The 12,909-nt window shown below is 30.9% G+C and overlaps 1 protein-coding gene across 4 annotated transcripts in view; it reads left to right on the top strand.

Annotated features, from left to right (window-relative positions):
* Positions 1 to 12,909, top strand: part of LOC127180108 (ryanodine receptor 3) — a 176,289-nt gene that overhangs the window by 128,232 nt on the left and 35,148 nt on the right. For 3 of the 4 annotated variants that reach the window (XM_051134057.1, XM_051134056.1, XM_051134055.1), the window contains 11 exons: positions 1,514 to 1,595; positions 1,741 to 1,871; positions 3,683 to 3,997; positions 5,662 to 5,902; positions 7,313 to 7,400; positions 7,517 to 7,609; positions 10,468 to 10,638; positions 10,732 to 10,791; positions 10,976 to 11,110; positions 11,707 to 11,819; positions 12,484 to 12,580. In XM_051134057.1, coding sequence (XP_050990014.1) covers positions 1,514 to 1,595; positions 1,741 to 1,871; positions 3,683 to 3,997; positions 5,662 to 5,902; positions 7,313 to 7,400; positions 7,517 to 7,609; positions 10,468 to 10,638; positions 10,732 to 10,791; positions 10,976 to 11,110; positions 11,707 to 11,819; positions 12,484 to 12,580 — 1,526 coding nt within the window. Of the gene's footprint in view, positions 1 to 1,513; positions 1,596 to 1,740; positions 1,872 to 3,682; positions 3,998 to 5,661; positions 5,903 to 7,312; positions 7,401 to 7,516; positions 7,610 to 9,856; positions 9,872 to 10,467; positions 10,639 to 10,731; positions 10,792 to 10,975; positions 11,111 to 11,706; positions 11,820 to 12,483; positions 12,581 to 12,909 lie in introns of all 4 variants that reach the window. The other variant, XM_051134053.1, reaches the window with a different exon arrangement.

Raw genomic sequence — 12,909 nt, 5'->3', positions numbered from 1 at the left:
AATATGGAGCAGATTTGTGTTGGAAATATGGATATTTCATTAGCAAACATCATGCTTGTTTCGTTTATTTCAGTTAATGTCATCAAACTTGCGAGATAAACCAGTAGTAGTGCTGACAGTGTCGTGTAAACATGACTGAACACGCGAAAAATGGAGAAACACACAAACCGAATCAATTGATTGAGTCGTTTGCGCTGGAACCGCTCCGACTGATTCGATCGACGACTTCGATTGTTCAGTTCAAAGCGATTCACTAGCAAAAAACAGAGCAGAAAGAGACATTCATGTTCACATTTCGACATCGCTTGTAATGATTTTAAAAAGCACGTATAGTGATGGTGAAACAGAGCTTTTCGAAACTCTGAATCAGTTAAACCATGATTGAAATAATTCAATCATGAATCACTTCGGAGCGGGTTCGTGAGTCATTTCGCGAATTGAATGATTCACGATCCGCACTTTGATTCCGTATCTAAAATGATGGCTTGCGAGTCATTATGCAGAGCGGAAGTTTGGAGCGCGGATCGCGAATCATTTGTTTCAGTTCGCAACTTTAGTGCGGGTTCGCGAATCATTTGATTCAGATTGGAGCTTTGGACCGTGGATTGCGGATCTAGCTGTGGACTTCAGATCGCGAATCATTTGAGTTAGATTAAATTTGGAACGGATTCGCGAATCATTTCGCGAATTGAATGATTCGCAATCCGCGCTTCGACTCTGACACTTTGACACTTTTGAGCACGGGTCTCGAATCATTTGATTCCGATCGGGACTCAGGTTTAGAAATCGATGGGTGAAACTGAGCTTTTCGATACTCCGAATCAGTTAAACCATTGCGTTAAAAATGATTCAGTTTGGGACTTAAAATGACGGTTCGCAAATCACTTCGGAGCGGTTTCGCGAGTCATTTCGCAAATTGAATGATTCGCAATCCGCACTTCGGCTCCTTATCTGAAATGATGGTTTGCGAATCATTATTCAGAGGAAAACTTTGGAGCGTGGATTGCGAATCATTTGATTCAGATCGGGTCTTCAAATGGCGGATCGCAAATCATTTGATTCGTTTCAGATTGCGAATCATTTGATTTTAGATCAGAACTTCAAATCGCAAATCGCGAATCATTAGATTCAGATCAGCAGGACTTCGGAGCGGCTTCACGAGTCATTTTGCGAATTGAATGATTCGCGCTTCGAGTCCTTATCTGAAATGCTGGTTTGTGAATCATTATTCATGCCAGGGCTTTGAAGCGCGGATCGCGAGTCATTTGTGATTCACTTCAGTGTCTGACTTATATTATAATTACATCCATAAGCTTTTAGTGAAATTTCCCTTTTTTAGAATTTGAAAGACATTGTTTGATAAGTGAGATCTGTTTGAAGTCCTTGAAATCAAAAAAGTAGTGCTTGAAAAGTCCTGGAATTTTGCAGTGTCTGTACGAATCCTGTTATTGGTTCATGTTAAATGTTGCAAAATAAAATATGAATAAAATGAAATAAATGTGTGTTTTGTCAGTGGATGACGTGCAGGTGTCGTGTTATCGAATCCTGACCAGTTTGTACTCGCTGGGGACGGGGAAGAACATCTACGTGGAAAGGTGAGCACACGCTGGATCAGTGTTTGACTGAGGGTTGACGTGTTTGACGTGTTCTTACGCTGCTGTGTGTGTGTGTGTGTGTGTGTGTGTGCGCGTGTGTGTGTGTGCGCGTGTGTGTGTGTGTGCGTGTGTGTGTGTGTCTCAGGCAGCTGCCGGCGCTGGGCGAGTGTTTGGCGACTCTAGCCGGTGCGATGCCGGTGGCGTTTCTGGAGCCGCAGCTCAACACACACAACCCCTGCTCCGTGTTCAACACCAAAACGTCTCGAGAACGAGCCCGTGAGTAACACGCTCCTCTGACGGTCTGCGCTTACTAGGATTCACTCAGTGAGCACATGAGTCTCGTTTTTGATGTTTTACTGTACAGGTTTAAATTCTGACGCTGATGAGCCGTTTTTGAAAACATAACCACTAAACCACTTAAAACGACTTAAAACGACTAAAAAGCAAATGTCTCTGACACATCAGATTATCTCTGTGTTCATGCACCGGTCTGCATCACTTTACAGCTATAAACAATGTCAATCAGATTTGACCATAAAGTTCATCCTAAGTTCTTATTTTTGTAATGCAAAAAATCTCATTCAGTCTTATTTTTCTGGTATTGATTTGCTATTCTAGTTAATATTTACATTAGGGCTGCACGATTAGGACAAAAATAATAATTGTCAATTACTCCCGTAAAATTGTAATTGCGATTATTTATTACAATTATCACAATTTATTTATTATTAAAATTATAAATTGTTAGTAAATGTTTTATTTTGATTATTTGGTTTTAATTATACATATTTATGAATGAATTATTAGAGTTTTGTTTTAATTTTCAAGTTTTACATTATGATTTAATATTTTTTATTATTTTGACAGTTGTTTTTATTATTAGTTTTTTTTTTGTTTTCTTTTTGTAAACTTATTTACATTATTTTAATTTTATTTTAATTCAAAATTTAAATAGTTTTGATTTATTTTTACATTTTATTTATTTATTTTTATTTTTATTTTTATTTTTTATTTTAATTTTTGGGTTTTACATTTTGGTTTAATTTTTTTATTATTTTGACAGTTTGTTTTAAAATTATTTTAATGTTTTTATTATTAGTTTTTTGTTTTCTTTTTGTAAACTTATTTACATTTTTAATTTTACTTTAATTCAAAATTTTAATTTAATTTTTAATTGTATTTATTACATTATAAGGTATTAAAATTGTACGCTTAACCTAATTATTAGCTTTTTATTTGGATTTTTTTTAAATGTACAATTATTTGTTTCAGTTGTGTATTTTTTGTTATTACCGAGTGTTTTATTTTGATTTTTAAAAATATTTTAGTGTTACATTTTTATTAGTAAGTTTTATAATAATTTTATTATTATAAAATTATAAATTGTTAGTAAATGTTTGATTTTAATTTTACATATTTATGATTGAATTATTAGAGTTGTATTGAAAGTTGTTGTAAGTTTTACATTATGATTTAATAAATATTCAAAACCATAAACCTTATTTAACCATTTTTCTTTATTATAATCACTGTTAAATATGTTTTCTCCCAAGGTCTTATTACTGTAATGCAAAAAAATCAAATCAGTCTTATTCTTCTGGTATTGATGTGCTATTGTAGTTTGTGTTAATATCTACATTGGGGCACGATTGTGACAAAAATCATAACTGTCGATTATTCCCTTGAAATTGTAATTGTGATTATTAATTACGATTATCACAATTGACATTGAATGATGTTTTGAATAGCTTTATACCATTGTTTGAAGCAACTGCATGCCACATTTTTATATATAGTTTCTTTAAATACAAAAAAAAAGTAAAAAAAAAAAATTAAAACATTGAGAGAAAAAAAAACCTGTAGGAAAAATACACACACTCTCTCTCACACACACACACATCTTAAGAAAGCAGAATAATGCAAGTGAATTTTGTGAGTTTTTTGTAATTGTGCCTTTGAACGATTACATAATTGTGGCATCTGTAATTGTAATCACGATTAGAAATCACAAATATACCTGTGCTACTTAAGCCTGGTTTTGTGGTTCAGGGTCATTTTTTGGAGTAGTTTGTGTTTGTGTTGTTCAGTGGTGGGTTTGCCGGAGTCGGTGGAGGACGTGTGTCCCGAGATGCCTCGTCTGGACGGTCTGATGAAGGACATCAATGACATGTCGGAGTCGGGCGCGCGCTACACGGAGATGCCGCACGTCATCGAGGTGGTTCTGCCCATGCTGTGTAACTATCTGTCGTACTGGTGGGAAAGAGGACCGGAGAACCGGCCCGCGTCCGTCTGCAGCACCACCGTCACCTCCGAGCACCTCAGCCTCATCCTGGGGAACATCCTCAAGATCCTCAACAGCAACCTGGGCATCGACGAGGCCTCCTGGATGAAGCGCATCGCAGGTGAGTCATCGATGTCCCATAATGCGTCAGCAGTCATCTCTGTCACATACTTAAACTGATTTCAGCAAGTTGCTGACATTTATCAGGTTGAAGTACTAAAATAACTAAAACCTGTATAGACATATTTAATAAGAATAATAATAAAACATGGCAAAATATTAAAACCTTAAAATTGAAATAAAATGGAACAATTCAAAAATGAATTTGAAATATTAATTTAAAAAATAGAGTAGTATCTTAAAATTAGTCATGAACTGAAAAAAAATTGCATTTTATTATATAAAAATTATATACAATATCTTAATATTATTTTTTTTTAGGTTTTAATTTAAATGATTTTAATATAAATTATATTAAATTATATTATTGTATTATATTTATTATATATAAAAATATGAGGCATACTTAAATAAATAGTATCTCAAAATGATATAATATATATATAAATAAATCAAAAATCATCATAGCATTATTTAATAAAAACTATGTAAAAATAAAAATAACAGTTAACAACAAAAGTACTAAGGCTTTACAATTAAAATGTAAAAAATAAAAATTAATTCTAAATATTATTAAAAAAATAGATTAGTATCTCAAAATAAGTCATTGACTAAAAAAGATTACATTTTATATAAAAATTGTATTACATTATTTTAATAAATATTAATTTTAATATTTTCATATTTTTCATTTAAATTATTTTAATATAAAATATTTTAAATTAAATTATTTTATTATATTTATTTAAGTTTTAAAAAAAGTGTAAACACAACAAAGGAACTAAAAATTAAAAAAATATATATAACAATTATATTACATTATTTTAATAGGAATTATTTTAATATTTTTAATTTAATATAAACTATATTAAATTATATTCATTTATTGTATTTATTTATATAAAAACTATAAATTTAAAAATAATACAAGTAAAAATAAAATAATATATATAAAATAATATTATTCTAAATAATATTGTCATGAGCTCATTATTATTTAATAAAAACTATATATAAAAATAGTAAGAAAAACAACAATTAACAACAAAAGTACTGAGGCTTTACAATTAAAATGTAAAAAAACCCCATAATAATAACCCTAACCCTAATGAACTCAAAAATCAATATTACATTATTATTTAATAACTAATAAACGACATAGATGGTATTTAATAAAATAATACAAATGACAAAAAAAAAATACAACAAAAGTGCTAAAACTTTAAAATTAAAATTTATTTAAAATATTACTAGAAACTATACTGGTATCTCAAAATGACACTTCTATGAACTCAAAAATCATTGCTTTATTTAATTAAAACCATATAGAAATATTAAAAATAAATAAAAAATAATAATAATAATAATAATAAAAATGACAATAACAGAAGTACTAAAACTTTAAGAAAGATTATGTTACTTCTTCAGTCGTCTAATGCATTAGACATTCAGGCATTAGTGTGAGTTACTGTGTGTGTATTACATAACATACTGTTTTGATCAAACTAATCACATTCATGAATACTGAAGAATTCCGACACGTTCTCTGCGTCTCTACTATATAGTAGATGAAAACGTGTGTGCGAAATGAAGCGGGATCCGTTTCTCATCAGATGTAGTGTGTACTTCAGAACAGGGCTGTAGTGTGTGACGTGTGTGTTGTAGTGTACGCTCAGCCCATCATCAGTAAGGCGCGCGCCGACCTGCTGAAGACGCACTTCCTGCCCACGCTGGAGAAGCTGAAGAAGAAGACGGTGAAGGTGGTGGCGGAGGAGGAGCTTCTGAAAGCCGACGGGAAGGGCGACACCCAGGAGGCGGAGCTTCTGATCCTGGATGAGTTTGCGGTGCTGTGCAGAGACCTGTACGCCTTCTACCCCATGCTCATCCGCTACGTCGACAACAACAGGTCACCTCAACCAACACGCAGTGTTTATTTATTACTAAAATTATAAATTGTTAGTAAATGTTTTATTTTGATTATTTGATTTTAATTTGACATATTATTGAATTCTTACTGTTTTAATTTAGGTTTTATATTATGATTTAATAGTTTTTTTTTTATTATTTTGTCAGTTTGTTTTAAAATTATTTTAACTTCAATTCAGAATTGTATTCATTTTCATTAATTATTTTATTATTTTATTTATGAAATTATAAAGTATTTTTTTTATTAAAATTATTTATTTTAGTTGTACATTTTTTATTATTTATTTTTTATTGTGATCTTTTTTTATTTTAGTTTTACATATTTATGATGGAATAATCTGTGTTTTATTTTAATTTGTTTTACGTTGTGATTTAATATTTTTTTATTTTGACAGTTTTTAAAAATTATTTGAGTGTTTTTATTAGTGTTGTGTTTTCTTTTTGTAAACTTATTTACAATATTTTAATTTTAATTCAAAATTGTAAGAATTTTGATTCATTTTTTTATTTTATTTATTAAATTATAAAGTATTTCAGTTTCACATTGATTTAATGATTAGCTTTTTATTTGGATTTTTTAGTTTATAATGATTATTTTAGTTTTACATTTTTTATTATTGAGTGTTTTATTTAGATTTTTCTTTAATATTTTGGTTTTACATTTTTATTAATAAGTTTATTAAAATTATAAATTAAATTATAAATTGTTAGTAAATGTTTTATTTTTGATTATTTGAATTTAATTTTACATAATAATGATTGAATTATTAGTGTTTCATTTTAATGTAAGTTTTACATTATGATTTAATAGTTTTTTTTTATTATTTTGAGAATTTGCTTTAAAATGATTTGAACGTTTTTCTTTTTTTTTCTTTTTGTAAACTTATTTACATTAATTTTATTTTAATTCAAATCAATCAAATTTTGATTACATTTTTACATTTTATTTAATAAATTATAAAGTTTTTCCGTTTCACACTGATTTCATTATTAGCTTTTTATTTTCAGTTGTACTTTTGTATTGTTATATTTTGATTATTAAAAATTATTATAGTTTTACTTTTTTACTAGTAAGCTTATTTATTAAAATTATAATTTTTTTAGGTTTCACATTTTGATTTATTTTTTTATATTTTGACAGTTGTTTTAAAATTATTAATTTAATATTATTATAAGTTTTTTATATATTTATATTTATTTTTATTTCATTGACTTTTTAATTTTTATATTAAACAAAATTATTTAATTTTTTTTTTTTTTTTTTTTTTTTATTTATGATTTCATTATTTATTAGGTTTTTTTTTTTTTGTGATGTACCCGATGACGTGAGTGCCGTGAGCTGTAGATGCGTGTCGTTCATCTGATCTGATCTGCTGTTGTGTGGTTTCAGGTCTCGGTGGCTGAAGGAACCGGACGCGGATTCTAATGAGCTCTTCAGGATGGTGGCAGAAATCTTCATCCTGTGGTGTAAATCCCACGTAAGAGCGAGAGCGTTGGCAGCTTTATGAGGCTATAATGTCACATGATGGAGTTCTTGTTATTTTAATCACACATTAGGAGCTAAAGATGCTGCGCTGCCTGTGTTTCTCTGCAGAACTTCAAGAGGGAAGAGCAGAACTTTGTTGTTCAGAATGAGATCAACAATCTGTCGTTTCTCACCGGCGACAGTAAAACCAAGATGGCGAAGGTACGAGCTCAAACGAGCTCAAACTGCGCACAGATCAGCTACAGTCACATCACTTCAGCACTGAAATAAAAATCAGAAATGATGCTGAAAATTCAGCTTTAATCACAGCAATAAATTACATTTTAACACATACTCACACAGAAAACAGTTATTTTGAATTGTAATAATATGTCTCTGTTTTTGATCAAATAAATGCAGTTTTGGTGAGCACAAGACACTTCTTTAAAAAATCCCAAACGTTTGATGGCCATTATGTGTCTGATTACAGAAGTGAATGTTTTATTGAGCAGGATAATGATATATATACATATATATACATACATATATGAGCTGCTTGTGAAGGCAAACCTGAGCTACAGACTGACAGTTTTAATCTTTCATGGCACATTCCCCTTCATAAATGCACACTAAACCTGTCATTATTCACTAATATCACACATGAACTCCCTCACATACTAAGACATCACCAGATCATTAGATTTGTTTTCATAGGAGAACAAATGAAAGCTCATAAACCCGTCACACACATTCTCAGATTGACTAAATGCATGTGTTCTTTAACGTAAAGCTATATTACTGGAACTTATTTAAATTAAATTTAAGTTCTTCTTTTGATTTGTGTATTATTTTGAAAGGATTAAAGCATTTTTATTTTATTTTTATATTTTTATTTTTATTTCACATTTTTTATTAGTTTTAGTAATATTTTAGTTTTAGATTTTTATTTTATGACTGTTTGATTTTGATTTTTGTAATTTAAATTTATGTGTGTATTTTGACATTTTACACTGATTTAATTAATAGGTTTTATTTTAAAATAATTTTACTATTTTATTTTAACATTTTTGATTTACTGTTTAATTTTTGTAATATTTTGGCTTTACATTTTTTATTTTATGACTGATTTTGATTGTTTTATATTTTAGTTATGTATATTTATGTATATAGTTTAAAATTGTACATTGATTTAATTAATAGGTTTTATTTTAAAATAATTTTACAATTTTATTTCACATTTTTGTAATATTTTAGTTTCACATTTTTATTTTATGACTCTTTGATTTTGATTGTTTTGTATTTTAAAGTTATGTGTGTTTATGTATATATTTTTACATTTTACATTGATTTAATAAATAGGTTTTATTTTAAAATAATTTTACAATTTTATCTTATATTTTTAATTGATTGTTGTTTAATTTTTGTAAAATTTTAGTTTCACATTTATATTTGACTGATTTTTTTGTATTTTAGTTATGTATATTTATGTATATATTAAATTTTACATTGATTTAATTGTTTTATTTTAAAATAATTTTACAATTTTATTTCACATTTTTGATTGATTGTCGTTTAATTTTAGTAACATTTTAGTTTTACATTTTTATTTTATGACTTTGATTTTTAGTATTTTAAATTTCTGTATATTGATGTATATATTTTTAATTGTACATTGATGTAATAGTTTTAATTTTGTATTTTAGTTTATGTATATGTTTTTAAATTTTACATTGATTTAATTAATTATTTCACATTTTCGATTGATTGTTAAATTTTTGTAACATTTTAGTTTCACATTTTTATTTTATGACTGTTTGATTTTGATTGTTTTGTATTTTATTTATGTATATATATGTATATATTTTTTAATTTTACATTGATTTAATTAATGGATTTTATTTTAAAATATTTTTTTTTAAATAATTTTTGAACATTTTAGTTTTATTGTTTTTATTTTATTACTGTTTGATTGTGATTTTTAGTATTTTAAATGTATGTATATTTATGTATATTTTTTAATTGTACATTGCTTTAATAGTTTTTATTTTGATTTGTTCAATTGTTTTTTGATATTTATTTTTAATCATGAATTGTTTCTAAACGAATTTGTAATTTATTTTACATTAATTTAAGTTTTTGTATTTTGTTTTCATTTTGAAATTATTTATTTTTAAATTGTTTAATTATTTCTTTAATTTGAATGATTATTTTTCTAACAGAACTAATATAGCTTTCGATCCAGTGATAAAATGCACATTGATAACCCAATACATTGAATAACTCTCACAGGAAATGGAAAATATTATTCCAATCTCTCAAAGCAAACTCAGTCCTGTTTGGATTGACAGACGTTTTCCTGTATAATCACTGCCTTTGATGTGGTTAATGAGTGATGGAATATTTTCTTGAGCGTTTCCTGTGTGAATGTCTTGCTCTAACTCTTGTTCTGTCTTTCTCCTTCATGCACAGTCATTCCTACCCAAGGTACAGTGAGCGTGCATGAGCTCTGATCACGTCTGTCTTTCTCTGTCATGTCTGTCTGCAGCGGCGTCAGTCAGATCAGCGAACGCACGCGTGTCCTTTCGGCTTCGTTACAGTCACCGCTGATTCAGTTCCGCTCTAGCACTCGATCTGCATGAGCGTTTTACTGTCAGATACTCCCGTACGGTTACGTGTGTTTACTTCGGCATGATTCCTGGATTTTCTGAAAGCTTCTTTCTGGAGTGTTCTGCTGTCGGTCTGTCAGGATTCATCAGAGAACGAGCGCAGCAGCTTAATCAGAAGAATCACAGCGTTCGCATTTCAGTTTTGTGTCGTTGTTGTTGTTGTTGTTGAGATGAGATGATGCAGTGGTTAAAGCTCGTGTGTGTCGTGTTGCGGTGGTGTCTCGTATGTCAGATGCGGTCGTCTCTGATGTCTCGGTTCTTCTGCTGTGTCTTGTGTTGGTGTTTTCTTGAAATGTTTTTCAACTTTATGAATAGTCATCAGACAGCAGAAGCTTCTGGAGGGTTATTTGTTCATCAGATCTGTGTTTGAGCTCTATAATCATTTTTATTTATTGCCGGGTGTGTCTGTGTCAGGCTGGAGGTCAGGATCAGGAGCGGAAGCATAAGAAGCGGCGCGGAGACTTTTACTCCATCCAGACGTCTCTGATCGTGGCGGCGCTGAAGAAGATGCTGCCCATCGGTCTGAACATGTGCACGCCGGGAGACCAGGAGCTCATCATGCTGGCCAAGACACGATACGGCCTGGTACGGGGGTCACGGGGGTCAGGGGTCAAAGGTTGCCGCTGTGTGTGTTTGTCTGTGTGTGTGTGTGATTTGATGGTTTTGTTTGGGTTGTAGAGAGACACAGATGAGGAGGTGAAGGAGCACATCAGACAGAACCTACACCTGCAGGAGAAGGTCAGTCCTGAACACACACACACACACACACACACACTCATTGACTCACTTTCACAAACTCACACACAGACTCACATTTACTCACGCACACTCACCCATCAGTGGTCACTGGAGTCTCTGTGTTCTGACACTGTATTGTTAAAAGCGCTATATAAAGAAAGGTGACTTGACTTGACTGACACAGTCTGCAGATCCAGCCGTCCAGTGGCAGCTCAACCTCTATAAGGACGTGATGGTGAAGACGGAGGACACTTCAGATCCGGATCGGAGTATCGAGAGAATACAGAGCATCTCAGCCGCTGTCTTCCATCTGGAACAGGTCACATCACATCACATCACATCACTCACTGATGAAACACGTATCATTCTGTCACATGTACAGCAGCTCCACCAGTGGCATACAAATATACAGATTAATATCTTTTGAATTTTGCATTTTTAGATCAGATTCCCAAACATCTTCATTAGCTGAAACCCACGGAGCTCAGTTATCGCCCTGAGAGTACAACACACAATTCAAGTTCACAGTTCTCTGATGTTGGTTAATAACCATAACATGCATATTTTTCATTTTTTTTTAATTAATATTTTTTAGCAGTTTTTATTTTTATTTAAATTAATTGCTAGTGTTTTAAAGTTGTATTTTAAATAGATTTTCTTTAATAATTATTAGTCTAATTTTATTGTTTTTATTTAAAAATTTTCTCTTTTACATTTTTAATTCATTACTAGTGTTTTATTTATTTTTTTTTAATTTTAAAATCATTTATTTTAATTTGACATTTTCATGTAATTAATTTTTGGTGTTTTGTTTTTATTTGTTTATTTTTTTTTTTTTTTATTATTATTTTTTTAATTACTAGTGTAGTATGTCAGAATGAACTCAGCACTGTCTCTGTGTCTGTCTGTGTTCAGGTTGAGCAGCCGTTGCGCTCTAAGAAGTGTGTTTGGCAGAAGTTGCTGTCTAAGCAGCGGAAGCGAGCCGTTGTGGCGTGTTTCAGAATGGCACCGCTCTACAACCTGCCCAGGTAACACGTCTGGACCGTCCAGCTGTCCGTCGGTTTCTGTCTTCTGACACATTTGATTCTGATTGTTCATCACATTGAGACCCAAACCATGAGCAGAGGTTGAACATCTGTCTGTGTGTGTGTGTGTGTGTGAATGTATGTGTATATATATATATATATATATATATATATATATTAATTTAATTTTAAAAAAGTATTTAAATAGTTAAAAATAAAAAGATATTGTTAAAAATATATTTTTTTTTTTTTTTTTTTTTTTTTTTTTTTAAGAGTGTGCCGTCTGTGCTCAAATATTGTTGTCGAATCAGTAGTTTGATTTGTAGGATGTGCTTTTATTTCTTGTCTCTTGTTTCCTCTCCTCATCACGTCCCTGTTCTCAGGCACAAAATTAATATTTACTTCCTGAATTCGTACCGTCACTTTTGGCTGGGCAGAATTCACGCGAGTTCTGAGAGTGACGGTCTGCTGGCTGTGCTAACGGTAACGTAACGCTCAGAAAACGCTCGCTATGCTCTCTCAAACTCCCGTTCCTGAGCCATGGTTTGGATGAGCGGTCAGATGAACCCTAACTAACTAACTAACTGACTAACGAACCCTCCAGCCCTTCCTGTTTCCCAGGCTGCTCCCTGCTAACCGTGTCTGCTCTCTCCTCCTCCCGTCTCAGGCATCGCTCTATTAACCTGTTCCTCACGGGCTACCAGCGGCTCTGGATAGAGGCAGAGATGTACTCGTTTGAGGAGAAGCTAGTGCAGGATTTGGCAGTAAGTAATGATGGGTGATCTGGGGTAAGGTGAGCCGCTGGTTTCCACACGGGACGCTGTGAAGCCAAACGCAAGTCTTTTTTTTGTCTGTGGCTCTGAGCTACTGCTAAAAGACGTCTCAATAAACCTATAGTAGATATGCGATGATTGCATAAAATATTTTGTCTTTTTTAGTAAGAATTTTGATCATTTTTATTTTAAAATGATGTATATTACATTTAATTTTAGTGTTTTTATTTAAAAATATTTTATTTTTATGCTTTAAATTATTGAATTAATTTTGTTTTGACAGTAATTTCAAAATAAAGACAATAAAAAATCTAACAATT

This window comes from Labeo rohita, chromosome 17, assembly GCF_022985175.1.
Source record: "Labeo rohita strain BAU-BD-2019 chromosome 17, IGBB_LRoh.1.0, whole genome shotgun sequence".
In the NCBI taxonomy this organism is placed as follows: domain Eukaryota; kingdom Metazoa; phylum Chordata; class Actinopteri; order Cypriniformes; family Cyprinidae; genus Labeo; species Labeo rohita.
Note: the sequence above shows the minus strand (reverse complement) of the source record. Positions and strands in the feature narration are given on the sequence as shown.